The 20,298-nt window shown below is 36.1% G+C and overlaps 2 protein-coding genes across 3 annotated transcripts in view; both read left to right on the plus strand.

Annotated features, from left to right (window-relative positions):
* Positions 1–10,349: 10,349 nt before the first annotated feature.
* LOC130712367 (uncharacterized) lies at positions 10,350–10,805 on the plus strand. The gene has a single exon (XM_057562204.1). The coding sequence runs from the start codon at positions 10,350–10,352 to the stop codon at positions 10,803–10,805; it is 456 nt and encodes a 151-aa protein (XP_057418187.1).
* Positions 10,806–12,949: 2,144 nt separating this feature from the next.
* The window catches only part of LOC130710577 (uncharacterized), a 33,627-nt gene continuing 26,278 nt past the window's right edge, over positions 12,950–20,298 (plus strand). The window contains exons 1-5 of one of the 2 annotated variants that reach the window (XM_057559897.1): positions 12,950–13,423; positions 13,541–13,637; positions 13,941–16,147; positions 18,809–18,923; positions 19,253–20,122. In XM_057559897.1, the coding sequence (XP_057415880.1) occupies positions 13,143–13,423; positions 13,541–13,637; positions 13,941–16,147; positions 18,809–18,923; positions 19,253–20,122 (3,570 nt within the window). In that variant the 5' untranslated portion in view covers positions 12,950–13,142. The remainder of the gene's footprint in view (positions 13,424–13,540; positions 13,638–13,940; positions 16,148–18,808; positions 18,924–19,252; positions 20,123–20,298) is intronic. The other variant, XM_057559896.1, reaches the window with a different exon arrangement.

The raw sequence follows: 20,298 nt of genomic DNA on the forward strand, positions 1-20,298 counted from the left end.
ATGGATGTGATACTAGTCCTTTAAGTATTAAGAATGTCATACAACCCAAATTTAACAAGAAGACAAAACAACTTAAACTGTGTAGCAATAAAATACCCCTTATATCAGGAATTGACATCCACTTATCTTCAGTGGCCAATTGACAAGCAGGGCCGGCCCTTCCCACAACCCAGGGCCTCCAAGAAGAAGGGGCCCAAAAAAAAATTCTCATTAAACTTTCCCCTAAAATAAAATTTAGTTATAATAATTAATGTTCATGATGTTATTAATGACTTGAGCTGGTTTAGTGGTTAGTAACTGTGTATGTTACTTTTATGTACTGGGTTCGAATCCCATCTTTTGGCTTTTGACATGTTATTTGTTAATTAATTTGAATTGAAAGAATTCAAAAATTAAAGCAAAAGGTCGCGTTGCTTGGATTCGAACACGCGACCTCTGACGGGTTACAAGAGGCCAGTTGCCAAACGAACCAACATAATGGTTCTAATGAAATTTCGAACGATAAATTATTAGGGAGCCATTTTTATTATTTGCCCAGGGCCTCCAAAATGTCGGGACCAGCCCTGTTGACAAGGAACAATGTATAATGCATTAAGTACTTCTTGTGCCCTTGCAACAAACCATAAAGTGCATAACATACCCAATACTGTTAAAGCTCCTTAATCAGTTCGCTGCGAACATAACTCCAGATCTCGTCGCCCATACCTAACCACAATGATCATCTGATGCGACATTTAAAATATTATCAATATAAAATTGAAAGTTTGAAGAATTTGATTAATGAATGAGATGACTATTTTGGGTGCAAATTTGGTGTACTCAAGGCCATTTGCGGAGACAAGTTTGGAACGCTTAGGGGGCCTTCTTGGAGGGAAATGTTGAATTTCTATCATGAATAGAGTTGATATAACCATTAACTATCTCAAAATATAAAAAGGATGACGTTTTGTAGATCCTTTTACAACACCACATTTTCCTTGGTCCTTTGTTTTTATCTTATCAGGAGGAGGACACATAGAAGTTATATCAGGGAACAGAATCTCTCAAACATTCTCTTCTATTATGATTTTCTTTCTCACATCTGCTTCTTCAAATTTATATGGCAAAGCTTCCCACTCAGACTTTGGAGTCAATTCTAATAAATGATCATCACCTATTGCCCAAGATAGTCTCTTAAAAAGTGATGAATTGCTAGTAGGGGAACACTTTTATACCTTGAAATTTCACTAGCATAAGGTAATTCATATGTTGTTCTCATTGTACATCCACATTCAGAACCATCAATTCCCACATTGTGAACTTGCATCTCTTCCTTTGCAATTAACTGTAACACTTTTTTGGACATAAATTCTCTCAAATTGTTATAAAACTTTCATTTGAAAGTGCGATCCATAATGAATATGTTATGCTGAAAAGATTACCTTATCTTGATATGTTGCAAAATGTTTAACTTGTTCATGCATCCCAAGAAGTACATAAATCACTCTTGCTATGTCGAGGCAATATTTTCAACCTTGCATGTGCACCTTCAACCCTTTAAGACTAACACTATTTTTATTAATAATGTTGAACATGTTTACAACTTGTAGAAATTTTCTAACTACTTAAATCACTTGTTACTTGTTGTCACAGTGGCGGAAATAGGGGGTGGCTTGGTCATGCCACAGTCCCCACATTGTTTTAATTTTCTTTACCGATACCCTTATAAAAATGGATATAGCACCACCATACCTAAATATATATCACTTATTGACTTAGCTTGGTCCCACAATCAAAGAAAAATTTCACTTTCTCTGCTCACGTGTTCCGTTCGGTGTTACAACATCCAATCACTTCAACTTTATTATATTATATTAAAACTATTAGAAAAGCTTATTTTACAAGCTAGTATTTTTCTTCTCCCTTTTAGATTTGCTAAAAGAAAGGTAACATCGTAACAGACTAACAAAGAACATTTGGGGGGGGGGTCTTTTTGGCCTTTTTTTTTTCTCTACCATGCCCATGCCCTAAGTTTTCCATTCAATCTTGGTTTTTGGCTTTCTCTACTCACGTGAGGTTGCTTTTTTTTCTTCCTTTTACTGTATGTTTTCAATTCCAAACTTTTTCATTCAGTTTTTCACATGCTCACTACCAATAATTTCACTTCCCCACTTCTACTTCTATTTTGTGTGTTATTTCTTCTATTTGTTGTGCCCTATCACTGTTATGTGTGCGAATTTATAATTTTGACTCAATTTGAGGATTGGATGCTCTAATTTTGGGGTTTATGGCTTCAAGTTGTTCAATTCCACTCAGATTTTAGTCACTTTTTTCCTCCTTTGTGGTAACTAATTTCCCCACTCTTTATTTTTTACTTGAGGGAATTACCTTGTTCTTTGCATAATATTAGCTTTGTTAGATTCTTTTGATTAGTTAGATTGATTATCCGTCATGTTAATTATTAGAATGACAATTTTCTCTAACCCTAAATTTTGATTGGAACTTATTAATTTATATGAGGTGATATATTTCTTTTAGGTTGAAAGATGTCTCACAAGAAAACTATTCACTCATATTTCAAAAGAAAAGAGGGAGACAATAAAGAAGCACAACCTTTGTCTAATGCACAAACTTCAAATTTAGATACTAATGTTGAAAGTGTTGTTGAACAACCTCCTTCCAAATATTTGAGGATTGGACAAGAAAGCATTGATATTGTGTCACGACCCGAAAACCTAAGCCGTGACCGGCTTGTGGGAATACCTCCATGACATCACAAAGCAACTCTGCAGTGGGTACTCTTCTCCTTCCTCATAGCACAAACCCTAAGTCCCAATCTTTATCTCAAAATCCCTTTCACTTGAACATCAAAATCCTCCTTCACGAGAGTGTGGTTTTTTGCAATAGGATTTGGTGTGGCTTTTCATGTGTAGAAGTGGAAGGAAAGGACGAAACAGTGGAGGGGATGCAAGTCGCATACGGAGGCACAGGAAAGCAATTCTAAGAGAAAAGAAAGAAGGATACAAATTTGAGGTTTCTTTTTGTTTGTTGTTTTGGAATTGGTAATGGTAATTGGGGTGTGGGCTGCGTGATATAAAGGTAGGCTAGGTTAGTTATATTTTTTTCTTCCATTTTCTAATAATAAAAAAATATATAATTATTGAAACGGGTCGTTTCAATCTTCCCCTCTTAGAAAAATTCGTCCTCGAATTTTAAAGTTTGAACCAATCTTAAGTTCCAAATAGGAGTGGATACTTCTCAAGCATGACCACCACGAGTCTCCCAAGTCGTCTATTCACCAAATGGTCCTCGCCAAAGTACTTTCACTGAACAAAGCTCTTTAAAATGCATACACTTCACTCTCATATCAACCAAGGCTACCAGTTATTCCATATATAAAATAAAACACATGGCCTCAGTTTCCGTTTTTACCAAACCAAGCCACTCCTTTCTTCGGAAAAACACTTAAAACACATGGTCACTAATTGCAACCTCAAAAAATGTGTCACCTCCTACCAGCATAAGACTTTTGTTTACCTTGAGCTGTAACCAAACGATCTAAACTAGTTTAACTTTCTCTATTGCGTGTTGGATAGGTTATGGACATTCAAGTTTAGTTCCTCCATAATCAACTCAATCTACTTGATTATTGCACCCCCTACCAGACAAGGCCTCAAATAGTGTTAGCTGAAAACTAGATTGATTATTGTTCTTATAATTATGCTTCATCCGGGTTAAATACTGATCACAACTCTCTCTAAGGTCTAAAACACCTGCACAAGACATATCCTATAAGATCTGAATAGTCTCTAAGAATTGCCAATTGTTTGAGAATGGAAACCTATACTCATTTTCAAGTGAGTCCCCGAAGCAATTTGAAAGGATTTCAAAAACTAAAAAGTGAATAGAGCTTCTCAATATGAACTCATAACTATGGGTGCACCATGCAAGAAATAATCTCATCCAAACAAAACTTAACATATTGAGTTGTGGTGTAAGTAGTGTTCACTTGTAAGAACTATGCAAACTTAATCAATTATCCATGATTACCTAAACAGAATCATAACCTTTGATCCTAAGAAACCTTGTCACCAAATCCACAGCAATACTTTCCAACCTCCATAGTGATGTCTTGATAAATTGATCTAGCTCTTCTAGCTTTTAGTTCCTTTCGTCCAATCCTTGTCATACTTAACATTTAGAAACAAAATCCACTACGCCTTTCTTCATTCTTTCCCACCAATAAAATTCCTTCACATCTTGATTACTAGAATATGAATGTATAGTTTAAAAAAAATAATGATAGAAGTCCTCTAATATTTTCCTCCTCAAACTATTTGTATTAGGCAAACACAATTATCATTTAAGTCATAAAATGTCATCAGATTCTACCGAAAATGTGGAACCTTTTCACTTCAAAATTCCTCTACCATCTTCACCACCTATGAATCTTGACCTTGATCATGTTTAACATCATCAACCCAATCACCAACCAAATTAAAATGAATCTGCACAAAAGTCGACAATCCTTTGGGATGGACAATCCCAAACATAACTCTTCTATTAGTAAGCTTATAGTGCTCTTCTTTATCCTCAGAATGAACAAGAATACCTTCAATAAACACATTCACAAAGTGCTAAAAGAATGACTTAAAGATGCGGTTCATTGAATTCTTAAAACAACGTTGGCATCACTAAGTCTAAAGGCATGACTAACAACCCATTACAGTCATAACATGTTTTGTAGGTGGTCTTCAAAATTCTCTTTCTTAATATTCCATTTATGGTACCTAGATCACTAAGTCTTTTTTTTTTATACCATCATATTCTCCATTTGCTTGTAATCTACACATAACTACATAGTCTTGACTCTCTTCTTCATAGTAAATCTGGTTTAGAAACTAACTATATGGAAAACTCTATCCCTTTATTGGAAGGTACACCCGAAAATTCTCTAGGGAATACATTCTGCAAAACACACTACAAAAATCTCTTCTAGTTTCAATTTCGCTAATTGAGTATCTCTTACCAAGATCAATTGTCACCTACAACTCTTCCGTAGTAACTTGTTAACTTTCAATGCTGAAACTGGATTATGAGGTGTCCAACTTCACTCTCCCGGAAATGAGAAAAATGACTCTCGCTGTACTTTAAATCTCACTACCCTATTTATGACAGTCCAAAGTATCATTGACAAAAGATTATCCAATCTATATCCAAAGATCACATTAAAATCAATTATGTCTTAAGCTGTAACGACTATCAACAACTCTCAATCGATCTCCAATGGATACCTTAAAAATAATGGTTCACAAACTCAACTATCAAATACTCTCCAAGAGGTTCAGCAATGACCAACATCTTATTCATGAAAGAAGATAATTCACTAAGCTGACAACAATGATAAAAGAGTATATATCTTTAGCACTAAGCAAAACATAATCATCTCAATATCATATAGGGAGTATACTTACTGCCACTTCCTTGGTTGCCTAAACATCTTGATGGGTCAAAATAAAGACTCGAGCTCAACTCTCCTTACATGTCGTTAACATCGACTACTGTTTCATTTACCATTATTTTTAGATACTGCACGACCTCGGCGAAAAGAACTCATAGCTTGTCTACAAGTGTTGTAGGGGTTAAAGAAGATGCCAAATCTGCTTCTACTAACACTTACTCATGACCAAAGGAAGTTGCACAACCACCACTAGACAATCCTCCACTATATGACTTGTCTAACTGCACTACTATTACACCCCTCTATCTCCAAAGAAAGCTACATGATGATCTTTTGACAAGCAAAATAAGGTGTAGATCTCATGCAAAAATGCATTTGAGGAAAAGTGGATCGTAAGGGCCCCTTAAATCTAGTCTATGACTCTACATAAAGCTTTAAGATTATATACTATGATTACTCTAGAGAGTAATAATTATCAATTTTCTCCAGCAGTTCAAACTTATAAGCCAAGTCATATCTAACAATTTAGAAGTAAACGATTTATGAGTTTCTAGGAAAATTCATCCATGTTATCAGAGGCGATCCAAACGCTCACGTACCATAAAGTCATTAGATCAATCATGTGCTACAATCCTCCAACTGAATGATGTTAACTTTACCGCCCTTAAGGGTGAGCATCTAAATGCTCTCTATAACTTCTCCAAAGCATTACTAAACCTTTGTAGATTCGGCCTTGCACTAGTACTAGAAAATTAGGAGATTTAAGTTGTATGTGACCAGTTAATATGACCTCAATCTGTCCAGTGGCACTTACTTCTTGTTACTTTCCTCTATCTAACCTCTAGCTGACGCTCGTAAATTTTTTCTCATGTGGGCTCCCTTGTTGCTGTCCAACAACCACTCCAACACGTTATTTCAAATCATGTTAAAATTCCTTTGTACCAACTGTAAGCTCTAACATCCCTGAATTTCATAACCTCAATATAAGCACATTAATATTGGCTACAACAGCAAACAACTAGCGCCTACAGGCAATGGTCCTTGGCCTAAACCACAACGCCGACCACGACCTCCTAAAAGAGGGTCCTAATAAGTTAACTCATCTTATGATAAAAATCCTAATTTAAGTGACATCCTCACTGAACAAAGAATATTCATGGAATATATGACATGACTCAGAATACAGTGAATGAGGAGCGAACTCAAATCACACTTGGAAAACAACTTTAGGACTCTCATGAGGCGTTAATAGCATCTTTAAAGTAAATGGTGCCGCGGTTCACAATTTACTAAAAAGATTCTATCACTACCTTATGTCTGCAGCTAATAGGACCTACAGCCAAAGCTCTGATACCAACTTTGTCACGACCCGAAAACCTAAGCCGTGACCGGCGCACAGACTACCACCCTAGTCTGGCAAGCCTCACCCTCACAGAATCATTTTCCAAACAATTATTCAACATAACCTTGTACACTTAATTTATAAAAATACCAGAATCTCATTTGTAATTTCAATAGTTACAAAATGATAACATCTGCCAATAAGCTCTCCCATAACTAGTATTTCAGGTAAAATATAAAATCAACTCGAGCACTCAAGTGCCAACTCTTAAAATAAAATAAAAAGTCACAATCCCAAATCTAAATCCACCTAGTACTCCCTATAGCTGCAGATAACCAAGATTATATAAAAGACACCAATGTGACAACCTGCCCAAGGAAATAAGTCGAATGATCTGAATCTGAAAACAGTCTGCTACTCAATTGCCTGAAAATCTGTGGAGGGAAATAAGGTATGGGGTAAGTCACAAAGACTTAGTGAGCAGTCAACAACCACCATGAACAAGAAGGGGAAACAGAATAGGCACGAGTTTTTCTCTCTCAACTCATGTATAAACAATTTATATCAACAATAATACCAGTTTAAATCATTTCCAGAATGAACTTGACAAAAAAAAATCATAAAGCTCATTAATAATCACTTCAAATAAATACAGTTAAAATCATGTCCTGATATGAAAACATAAAACCATAAATTTAATATCATAGGGTCACACATGTAGAACCGTGAGGCGGCTCCATCTCGTTGATAGCCCTCTCCTCCTACGGGATGGCCTATCCGATAGGGGCAGCTCCATCTAACGGATAGCCCTTTCCTCTCTCACATCATATATCGTATCGTATCTCATCGGGGGAAGCTACATCTCGTTGATAGCCCTCTCCGTGCACTGGCGGCTCCATCTAACGGATAGCCCTCTCCTCCCGGAATCAATCTAGCTAGGTGCACCTAGGCCGTTACCTCCGTTAACGGCTACGGGGTTCTATCAAGGATCCCCAAAACCGTTTTCTCAAACCAGGTTAAGTCTCATCAAAGTCTCAAAATCAACTTTCCAAGTTCATAATCTCAGTTTCACATAATTTCCAAAATCAAAGCAATATAAATTATTTTCTCATGTTAGTTCAGAATCAGACTCAGATCAACTTCATAAAACCAGCTTTCAAATAATTCACGAATTGCAAAACATGTTTCCCCAATTTAAATATATAGGTAATATATCAAAATAATCATAAATAACAATTATAGAGTAATAAAATTATGCCACAATGATTGAAAACCACTCACAATACGACGAATCGACTGAACTGCTCTCAACAGCTCCACGTCAACCAAACGCACCATTAGCCAACGAATCTGAACACCAAAATTTAACTTCAAACCTTCAGCCTTAATTATCTTATGTCCTACTACCCATGAGCAAGTACAAAATCCCCAATTATATACCCAAAACCCTAAAAACAATTCTACTTAATTATTACATATGCTATAATACTATTCTTTAAATTTATAGGTTGTGGGAATACCTCCATGACATCACAAAGCAACTCTGCAGTGGGTACTCTTCTCCTTCCTCATAGCACAAACCCTAAGTCCCAATCTTTATCTCAAAATCCCTTTCACTTGAACATCAAAATTCTCCTTCACGAGAGTGTGGTTTTTTGCAATAGGATTTGGTGTGGCTTTTCATGTGTAGAAGTGGAAGGAAAGGACGAAACATTGGAGGGGATGCAAGTCGCATACGGAGGCACAGGAAAGCAATTCTAAGAGAAAAGAAAGCAGGATACAAATTTGAGGTTTCTTTTTATTTGTTGTTTTGGAATTGGTAATGGTAATTGGGGTGTGGGCTGCGTGGTATAAAGGTAGGCTAGGTTAGTTATATTTTTTTTCTTCCATTTTCTAATAATAAAAAAAATATATAATTATTGAAACGGGTCGTTTCATATTGATACTTTGATCCATGATCTTGGAAAACGTCCACAAATTTGGAATTATCACGTGAATCAACAAGATGAAATTCGTAGAGCATATATAAAGTTTGGGCCTTATCAATTCTTAATGGATGTGTATCCACTTTCTGGTCCAGAAAATCGTGCTCGACGATTTCAAGCTCATTGGTTTAAAACTTTTCCTTGGTTAGAGTTCTCACCTGAAAAAGATGCTTCTTTTTGCTTTCCATGCTATTTATTTTCTAGAAGTCCAAGCCTGTTTACTTCAAAAGGGTTTAGAAATTGGAGAAAAGTAAATAGTGGAAAAGATTGTTCATTTTTACCTCACATCGGACAAAGCCCAAGTTCACCTCATAATGTTGCTCTTAGATGTTGTGAAGATTTTAAGAATCAATTTTGTCATATTGATAAAGTGTTGTCTAAGCAGATTTCGCAACAAGTTTTGAATAATCATTTGCGTCTTAAAGCTTCAGTGGATGTTGTTAAATGGTTAACATTTCAAGTTTGTGCTTTTAGAGGACATGATGAAAGTGTGAGATCTAGAAACCAAGGTAATTTTCTAGAGATGCTAAAACTTTTGACTTCTTACAATAATGAAGTAGACAAGGTTGTCTTGGATAATGCACCCCAAAATGCAAGATACACTTCACCCACTATTCAAAAAGAAATTTTACATGTGTTTGCTAGAAAGATGCAAAGTGAAATTCGTGAAGAGATTGGTAATGCAAAATTTTGTATAATTGTTGATGAAGCTCGTGATGAATCTAAAAGAGAACAAATTACTCTTGTTGTTAGATTTGTTTATAAGAATTGATATGTTAAGGAGCGTTTATTGGATGTGATACATGTGACAGATACTACATCTAGCACTCTTAAGCAAGGGATTTGTTCAATATTATCTCATCACAATCTCAACATTCAAAATTTAAGAGGCCAAGGATATGATGGAGCTAGCAATATGTGTGGAGAGTGGAATGGTTTAAAAGCTTTGATTCTTCAAGAATGTCCTTATGCATATTATGTATATTGTTTGACTTATCAATTACAACTAGCTCTTGTTACTTCAGCTAAAGTAGTTAATGTTCATGGTTTTTTTCAAAACTTGACTATGATTGTTAATGTTTGTCTTCTTCTTGTAAACACAGTGATGAGTTGCAAAAGGCTTATGCAACTGAAATTGCACATTTAGTTGCAAGTGATGGGATTGAAACTGGAAGGGGGGGCTAATCAAATTGGCACATTAAAGAGATCTGGAGACACTAGATGGTGTTCCCATTTCAATTCTATATGTAGTCTTTTACGCTTGTACAATGCAACTACTTCTGTTCTTGAAGATTTAGCTGTTGAAGGGTCTACTTATTCTCAATGAGGTGATGCTACTTATGCTCTCAAATTGTTGATATTATTTAAATTTGTTTTCATCCTACATTTTATGGAAGAACTTATGGGAATTGTTGATAATCTTTGTCAAGCTTTGCAGCAAAAGTCTCAAGACATTTTGAATGCTATGTGTTTGGTTTCTACTACAAAGTCATTGATTCAAAACCTAAGAGATTATGGGTGGGATTCTCTTTTATAATAGGTTAAATGTTTTTGTGAGAGTCGGGCTATTGAAATTCCAAATATGAGTTCTTCTTTCTCTGACATAATTCGATCTCGTCGTCAGAAAGATTTTGTGACCGTGGAGCATCATTATCATGTAGATGTATTTAATTCTGTCATTGATTATCAGTTGAAAGAATTAAACAGTAGATTTAGTGAGCAAACAACTGAACTTCTTACATTGAGCACAACTTTAGATCCTAAAGATGCATTCAAGTCATTCAATGTTGGTGATATTTGTTGTCTGGTTAAGAAGTTTTACTCATGTGATTTTTTTGACCAAGAAAAGATTCTGCTGGAATATGAATTGCAACATTATGATTTTGATGTGCTTAAAGGTGTCAACTTTCAGAACTTGTCCACAATTGGTGAATTATTTCAAAAACTAGTTGTGACTGGAAAATCAAATGTTTATCCTTTACTTGACAGATTGTTAAGATTGGTTTTGACACTTCCTGTGTCAATGACAACCACATAACGTGCTTTTTCAGCGATGAAAATCATAAAAACAAGATTGCGCAACAAATGGAAGATGATTTTCTCACTCACTACATGATTGTTTATATTGAAAAGGAAATTGCCGAAAATTTTACCATACATTTATTGATGATTTTTACTCTATAAAACAAAGGCAAGCCCAACTTCAATTTTTAAATTTCGAGGTACTTAAATTAGTTATTAAAACTTGCCAGTTGGCTAATTTTCATTCACATTGCTAAACTGTTGTATTTGTGTGTTGATTGCAAGTTCCTTCTTCATCAGGGAGATAAATGGTGGTGTGGTTTGACACTTGCATAAATGAGGTGTCAATTTTTTGTTTGGAGAGACAAGTTATTGTTATTCTCATTGGTTCTATATTATGTGGCACTACTTTACTACCACTTTTTGAGATGAAGCTACAAGTTTTTGTTATTTCTTCTGACATGTTACCGGCTTAGTGGCACATATATGATGGATAGTATCCATTGGACTCAATTTACAAATATACTTTTCTTCTTATATAAATATTAATCATGTATCAAATTTGTTTTATAAATTACGCATGTGAGAATATAATTTTTTTCGTAAATCATATGCACTTTAGTCTTCGCCACTCCGAAATAAAAATCCTGCCTCCGCCATTGCTTGTTGTTTTCCCTAGATGCATGGTCGTATAAATACAAAACTTCATATATTTATGCTTTTACGAATTCTACCATGTAGATATGCCATGAGAAAAGGGAATCGTCACACATTAGTTGCAAGTATTTAAGATCACTACAATACTCGACCTCGATTATGTAAGCCATAAAAAGAACTCCACGCATTGATAATTATGTCCCAAAGCTCCTTCGGATGAACATGCAACTTGCATTTTTCCTTCACATTCTTAGCAATGTGAAACTGACACAACATGTGCTTGGACAAAGAAAAAACATCATCGACAACAATTATTAATTCAACCATACGCTTGATAGGGTTTGTATACTTGTTTATGATAGTGAAATTACTGGGGTTACTCTCCTTTAATGAGAGAAACATGTTGTTTGGTTTGACTCTGTTGTCTGCCATATCTTCAACCAACACTTTTTCTTGATCCGTTGGTCGTCCAACGAGTGCGTGCCTAATTAATATCCCGTCCCGTTCATCGATATGAATACCACATAAAACTCTTAGTTTTCAACCTCCACACACCTTCCTAGGTCGCACTCTTAGCTTCAAAGAGCTCTAACGTTTTATAGTTCTTGTGCCCTAATGTGTCAACATGTTCTTATACAACTTGTACTTCCCACTCCACTCAGTTAGAAGTTCCTTCCTTTTAAGACCTCCATAATCATACCTCGTAATAATAACAACAAATCCATAATTGGCTATAACATAGTAAGAACTAAGATATAACTATCTCTGGTCAGTGGTAAAGGCATCCGTACAGTCATCTATAACAACAACATACCTCTTAGTATTTATGTTTTCATCCTTACATGGTAACATATCCACTTCCCTTAACAAAATTGTTGCCATGAAAATACTATATTGCATACCATTGTTTAATATGAGGAAACTGATAAAGTTTGACCTTCTGCATTTTCAAACGCATAATTCAGATTTGCTTGCTTTCATATGTTCCTCAAATTAGAAACCGAAACATTTGCTTTTGTGTACCAGAATTTAGAATTCGATACGCATAAAACTATGTTCCGCATTATAAATTTCGAAACATATAAAACTACACTTTTAAATAAAACTTTCCATAGACTTAGGTTTGCGAAATGTAAGAGATGTTGAATATATATTTCACAAATTAAAATACAATATTAAATATAATTCCCCATGCGAGTAAAAATAGATCAAACCATTACCTATGGAGTAACGTTTGATGATGGATCACAAACCCATCACCTAGCCTGGCTTCCTGACAATACTTGTGTTGAAGGAGATGTTGAGGAAGGAGATAGTGAACAAGATGATGGAGATGGTGAGAGAGGTGAAGGATATGGTGAAAGAGTACAAAGAGGCTCGGTTGTGAAGAAGGAACAACGGAGAGATGGTGGGGTTTCTAGGGGTATTTTGGGAAAAATAAAAAAGGGGATGGTGAGAATAGTAATGCTCTATACAAGTCTAGCTCAGCTCATGATATTTCCACCCTAGGCACGGACACTCAACACCGTTCAGTTGGACAGAGACGTGCCAGCCAAGCCTTACCCTTACCCTTACCCTTTCCCGCCGATTCATTCACCCATTCCACTCCTCTAACTATAAATTCTGTTACTCCTCTCTTCACAACTCTACACTTCACAACCAATCAATCCATGAAACTTCTACAACTATCACCACCATGCTCTTGAAAACCATAATCCACCGGAGACTACTCTCTCTACTCAATCCATGGCTACGAGAAGAGCCCCAAATCGACCTCCAATTAGGGTTCTTCCACTCCCTCGCCGTCGCCAACAACCTCCGCTTCGACACCTCCGTTCTCAACCACCTCTTCGACGCTCCTCCGTCCCTCGTCATCAAGGACCTCACCGTCGAACGCCTCACCGTTCGATTCTCCGCCTGGTCATCGCCGGACTTCACAATCGAACTTCACGGCGTTCGCCTCGTGCTGGCGTTCGAGTTAGTAACCGCTAACATCCTCTTTGTTTTCTCTTTTGATTGTTATTTGAATCAGTTATTGTTGAATGAATGGTTTTCATTTCTTTAACTGAATTAAGTAACTGTTTGGTTTTGAAGGAAGCCGGAAACGGAGGAATGCGCGAGGCGGTTGCGGAATTGGAAGTATGATCATTCCGATTATCTCAGGAAGAAGCTTTCGGAACTCGATCCTGAGGTAAACTACTACTTTTTGCAGTTTTTGAACTCAATGACTCTTGCTACTTGATGAAGCTTTTTTTTGTTATCGGAACTTATGGCACTTCCTCTAGGTCATTAGTCCAATCGGAATGTCTCGCGATTAAAATTATTGGTGCAATTCACTAATTCGTAACGGTTTCTTTATTAGGCCGGTTCTTGTTTAAATCAAATGAATCTTGAGTACAAGTAAAGAGAGAGACATACCAGGAAGAATTAATTTGTTAAATATCATATCAATATCATTATGGTGATTACTGTTTACCTTTTGTGTGGATTTTAGGGCTGTTCATTGCATCACATTTTGGAGAGGATCTTATTTGCTGTCCCTGAGAGGAAGGATTTTACATCATCTGTTTTGAATCTCATCATGAATAGCTGTCGTCTTGAAGCGCGTCACATTCACGTGGCGATTCAATTCCCCATATTAAATGACGAGTTTGAATGTTTTGGAGAAATAAAGGAGGTCAGTGCAAGTTCTAAGTATCTGGATAAAAAATGTCTTCTTAGAGGTTTTCTTAGTACAATTTTTATTCCGATGAGAGAGAGCTCTTTTACATTGAATGGCATTGGAATCAGGGTCGGATTAATTGGAAAGAATGACACAAAGCGTGTTTTGCTCTCATCTGATGTCCGGAGTTTCATTAAATTCAGAGATCTTGAGCTGGCAGATTGCACACTCTGTTTTCCCGAACTAGCTTTTTCATTCTCTCCAGATGACATCTCTAAGTATATTCATTTAGACGAATTACTATCTAATAAGTCCAACCAAGCTAGGAATGCTAGAGAATTATGGAGAATAGCTTCCAGCAGAATCGGCCACGTGACTTTATCTCCCAGATTGTCATTGCAAAGATTAGTTGGTGTTATAGGCCAATGGATAAACTATGTCAATACTTATGAGAATATCTTGCTTCTTACTGGATATTCTACTGGCCACACATGGAAGAAGTCCGTTTCTAAGGTGTCTCATAACAAACTGATTTTGAGTTCTGCTAGACACCATTGGGAGTTGATCTCTGACATTGAGAAAAATTTGCCTGTTGAAGGTATAACACTGGCAAGGCGAATAGCTCGTCATAAAGCATCCTTGAAAATTCCATTTGATTGTCATAAGGAATTTGCGGCCACAAGTAATTTCTTTCACCCATTTCTTTCTATACTGGCATTTATATGGCAAGTCATCTCAAAGATAATACATTGTATAGTGCTCATCTTTTACCGGAAGAAAATAATGCAAGATCCTGATATTGATGGATGTTTTTTGGGAAGTCTAAATGAAGAGCCTTGTCAAAGGTGTTATTTTGTGGTGAACTTTGGGAAAATCATAATATCAGTTTCTCGAATAAATGAAATTCAACCATCTGCATGTGAAAAATTTCAGTCACATACTGGGATTTCAAACTCAGATTTCCTTTCAATATACTTCTGTATGGATGCTTTGTTATTAGTATCTGTGAAAGACATTTTTGAACAAAGGGTCTTTCTATCATGTGGGAAAATGAAGGTTAATCTTGCACCCTTGAAAATGTCAGCAGAATCAATTACAATGGATATGCTTCGTTCAGTCAAAGGAAACGGAAAGGAAAGCATTAATGATATGGAATCACTTCTGTGGGTTGAACCTGCAAAGATGTTTCTCCTTTCAGAAACTAATGTTGCTGAATTTGAAGATTCTGTTGATTCTCATATTGAAAGCTTTATGGGAAAGTTGTCAGCGAGTTTGAAAGGAATTTACAGCAATTTGGGTGAAAGTGAGATTGAGTATTCTGAAAATCCATGCCTTCTATTTAAGATTGAGATATATTCCACATATCCAGACAACAATAATTCAGATTTTGGGTTTTGTGAATGGGGTTTAATGCTAGGAAAGTTAAATTTAGTTCTGACTCATTCTTCAGTAACATCGGTGTCTCTCATTCTTAGACAAATACAACATGCTGTTTACTGGAAGAACAAGAGGGAAATGTGTACTGTTCCAAATTTTGTGGAGAAAACAGAAAATGCTTGGGTTAAAAAATATGAACGTTTTTTCAAAGGATTGATTTTGGCCTTGCTTCAAAAGCTTCCAGAGAAACACATTCATTTTGGAGTGTTTGTTGATGGTTCTTCTGTAAGATTTTCACACAGAAGGGAGGCCAGTCTTGGTTGTAAAGACATTAATGACAATATCAGTCAGGATGACTTTGACTTCGCTTTTGATTTCAATGCGATTGAAGCTGTTGTCAGTTCTCCTCCTTTAGTTGGCATTGCATCATTGTCAGGTCACTTGGGGCTTGATACTACCAAAGCAGAGTGTATTACATTGGAACCTCAAGTGATTGAAATGCCAAAACCCAACAATGATAAGTATGCTTCCTTAGGAAAGACTTCAATTGGTACCTACCTTCATCTAAATGGCTTAAATGCTTATTTGGAGAAATCAGCAGAAGACCATCAGATTCAACTTTTTATATTGAAGCCAATTACCGTCCAGATGCTATCCTCTAGGTAGTTAGGAATTTGACTAAAGGCTGATACTTAGTTTACATTATCCATGTTTGTCATTTGATGTTCTTATTGGTTGCTGAAATTCTTGATTGATAACAAAATGGTAGTATATATATTGACCTCAACAAGTCAGAAACTGTTAGAAAATTTCATTATTTCTTAAGTTTTTTTTCTAAAGGTGATTCTATCAATGATTACGTTGAGTTCTGATTCAATTTAAAAAGAAAGAGAATTAGGCTAACAACTGGACACTAGCCAGGCCTTGAAATTAAGGGAGACAGTTGTTGTTATGATAAGATAATATTAGATTTGAGATATGTTTTTGCTATGATAAGATGAGTTATGGTCTGTATTATCTTGTTATCATGTACTAGATATGATTAGTTTTATAGATAGTGTATGAGATAGACTAGGAAACCTATTGTTGAGATCGACCAAGACACTTATTTATATATTCTACTTTTATGTCACATGTAATACACATCAATCAAATTATCAATGAGGAAATTATATTCCTTTCACTTCCCACTTGGAATTAGAGCTCCCGGTCCCCGGGGCTCTGCATCCGTGCCTAAACCTTAGTCGCCTTTATTACAGACTAAGAACTTTTATTGCCTTCATTGTGACCTAGAAAGGGATGCCTCTTTTGGAGTCATCAACTCAAAGGAGGTAGAGTCCAACACATTTCTCAGGATCTCCAATCATCTCCCTGAGCCCTATTAAAGTATACGAGTGCATGGGAGTACTATGTACCCAGATGCATGTGATCTGGCTGTTAGAGGCAGTTAGTTTCTGTTGAGAGGTTGTTAGCTGTTAAGTAAAAAACTAACTAACTTAGTAGTTAGAGAGTTAGAGATCATATAATATCACTATCAATCAATCAATACAGTTCATTCAGATGACACACACACTCTCTCTCTCTCTCTCTCTCTCTCTCTCTCTCCATTCTGTTAACTGAACATGGTATGCAGAGCATAGTAACTTGAAAGAATGGCTTCCGACGATCTAGAACCACAAATTCTGGTGAGCACATCTAGTCCGACCGCTGCTGCAACGTTGTTTTGAACTGTCCCTGTGTCCTCGTCTTTGGCACTAGAAGCATTGGTCCCGTTTTCTCACTTGATTACGGAGAAACTTGATGATCAAAATTTTCTCCTATGGAAACAATAGATAGAGCCGATCATCACCAAGCATGACCTTCATCTTTTTGTGTTAATCCGTCAATTCCTGTGAAGTATCTTACAGAGGCGGATTATGATTCAGACTATGTAAATCCAACATATCTTGCACGTGAGCAGCAAGATGCTGTTCTTCTATCTCTGCTTCAATCTTCTCATACAACTTACAAGTGCTGTTCTTTCTTAGATGATTGGGTGTAAACATTCCTACCAGATTTGGGATCGACTTCACTGTAGTTTTTACTCCAAACACAGACAACAAATCGTCAACTGAGGGTAGAGCTTGGAAATACATCACTCAGCAACAAATCAATTGTTGATTTTCTACTATTAATCAAGTATATTTCAGATTCTTTAAGTGCTATTGGTGATCCTCTTTCATACAAAGAACAGGTAGATGTGACTCTTGAATGTTCCTAATGAATTTGAATCACTTGTTAATCTGCTTCCATGAGTAGTAAATTTCAGCCAATGACCGTTGAACCCCACTCTGCCACTAACCAATGTGGAACTTTCTTTTGTTAAGCCGGCTCTTGATTTCGAGAAGTCCCTCATTGACTAGAGGTATGGCCAAATAATTGTTCATAAAGGGTAGAGCAACCCTCAACTGTAAGATAGCATTTGTGGTAGAGTAAGGCCTAATCCAAATTCTGATATAGTATTAGAACCTATCTAAGATCTGTTTAGTGGAGACCACCCATATATGAGCCACCCGCTGATGTTTATTCATATGAATTCCACACTCTAGATGTCTAGCCTTGGGTGTGAGGGGGTGTGTTGAGAAGTCCCACATTAACTAGAGATATGGGAAAATAAAGGTTTATAAAGGGTAGATCAACCCTGATCTCTAAGCTAGCTTTTGGGGTAGTTAGGCCTAACCCAAATGGCTTTGTGATAACTCAAGTGCTGTCTCATTGGATATGACATAACATGGATACTGGGATACGTCAATTTTAATAACTTATAGGGCATTATATGGCTATAACACACCAAATAATTTGATAAAAGAACACAAATTTTAAATGAAGAGAATCCACGTTCGTTTTAAATTTAGTATAACCAGACTTGATAAAGTTACCATTTATCTATTTATATTGTGTTTCCATATGTATTGGTATTCAAATTTAAAAAGTTGACCTAAAAGAATTACAAATTGCACTAGAAGCATATGAAACCATAATGAAGTGTTGGACACAGGTAGGATATGGCACGATTACTATTTTGAAGTGTTCGTGCTACCTTGCCTAGGGTCTCTTCTCTTCTGTCCAAAACATTGAATATCTTCCAATCTCTCTCCGTAACTGCCTTATAACCAATCCTAGCTCTAAAGTAATTGGTTAAACAGTTACTGCTGTTATCTAAGGCTCTAATTTTGAGGATTCCTATATTCTTCCTACTCATAATGATTTTTTTGTTTGTTTCCTAAGCTTCTTCCTTGCTCTGATTATGATTGTGATATTTTATGATTAATTTGATATTGCAGGGATTACATTTATTCCTTGAGCACAACAATGTCTGCATTTTCATCTGCTTTGGACATAACAGCTGGAGGATTCACGGTTTTGTCATTTTTGGATGAGGTGTACATGATCTATAAGGTGATATATTTTCCTCCCTAGTTAAGTCAAATGATAATTACCGTTTTTCTTATAGTATACTTTACATAGCACAGACATAGACATAACGACATATGCAATGTCTTAAACTATAGGACTTGAGCATATATACAAATATGTATAGCTTACAGGTTATGCTTAGTTAGTTGCTAGCTGTCATCTAACTGCTCTTGTTATGACGGTTACACTTAGCTCATTGATTTTCTTTCCTTTTGGTGTTATGTGCAAGGTTATTTAATGAGTACAATTCTGTGCTAATTTAAGTATGCAATAGCATGTCATGACTAAACGATCTTTTTCCTTATTGACAGGCAGTTGCAAATTTGTCTACTGCAGTATCTTATCTGTTTCATAGCTTTGAAGATGCTGATTGCATACATCCAGAAGTTATGGAACAAGAAGCATTTTTTGCAGAACCTGCTCGTGGTGTGGCAATTACAGGAGGGGATTTACAGACAAATGACATCTGCCCGTTTTTTATTAACGGGACCTGCAGATTCTATTCGATGGATGTCATTCTTCATTATTCTAGGACAAGTGATAATTTGGAGAGAGGTGCTAGAAAGTTTGAATTTTTAACTGGCAACAAAATGGCTGTGAGAACGTTGCCTGAATGTGGAATTTGGTTTTCTATTCAGCAGGGAACTATCATAGCATCTTGTGAAGAAGGGAAAATGGATATTGTCACTGATTTATCTGGAATCATGTCTTTTATTTTTGAATACCAGAAACCTTTGGGAAACAACCATGATGATATTGTACTAGAAAATTTGCTATTGCAATCTGTTAATTGTTTACATGAAATATCTCTTTCTGGTTGCACATTTTCTTTATGCTTGGGTCTCGCTCAAAGTATCTCATCGTCAGGAAATTACAGCAAACCATTTGGTAGTTCTAATTCTGATGCTAATATATCTTACATGGCGCTAGAATCCAACTTGGCAGTCTCTCAAAGATCAAATAACCAATCTGCCTGCATGGTTGAAAAAATGGGGTCTCCTACAAATATCAGCGCATTAGCGTCAGAAAGTCACTGGTTATTGATAAATGTTGCAGTAGATAATATCTTCGTTGGTAGACGCTCAAAGAAGAGTGATCTGGTTCAAGCACATAAATTGAATAAGCTTCTATCTTTGCTTTCTATTGGAGGAGAGTTTCATATGATATCCTGGGAAATCCAGGTAATAATTTGAGGAGCTAGTGAAGGCATAATAATCTGTCAGGCATGTTTCTGCATCTTTATTTTGAACCTTCTATCACAAATTGAATCTCAAGGATGTCATCTGTTTTATGGATGAATATTTTCTGTTTATAATAACATCTCAGGATTTAAAATTTACGTCTTATTCAACTAAAT

The sequence above is a fragment of the Lotus japonicus genome, chromosome 4 (assembly GCF_012489685.1).
Source record: "Lotus japonicus ecotype B-129 chromosome 4, LjGifu_v1.2".
Taxonomy (NCBI): Eukaryota; Viridiplantae; Streptophyta; class Magnoliopsida; order Fabales; family Fabaceae; genus Lotus; species Lotus japonicus.

Coding starts and splice junctions, on each gene's coding strand:
- LOC130712367 (XM_057562204.1), top strand. CDS start 10,350: ATGAGTTCTTCTTTCTCTGACATAATTCGATCTCGTCGTCAGAAAGAT.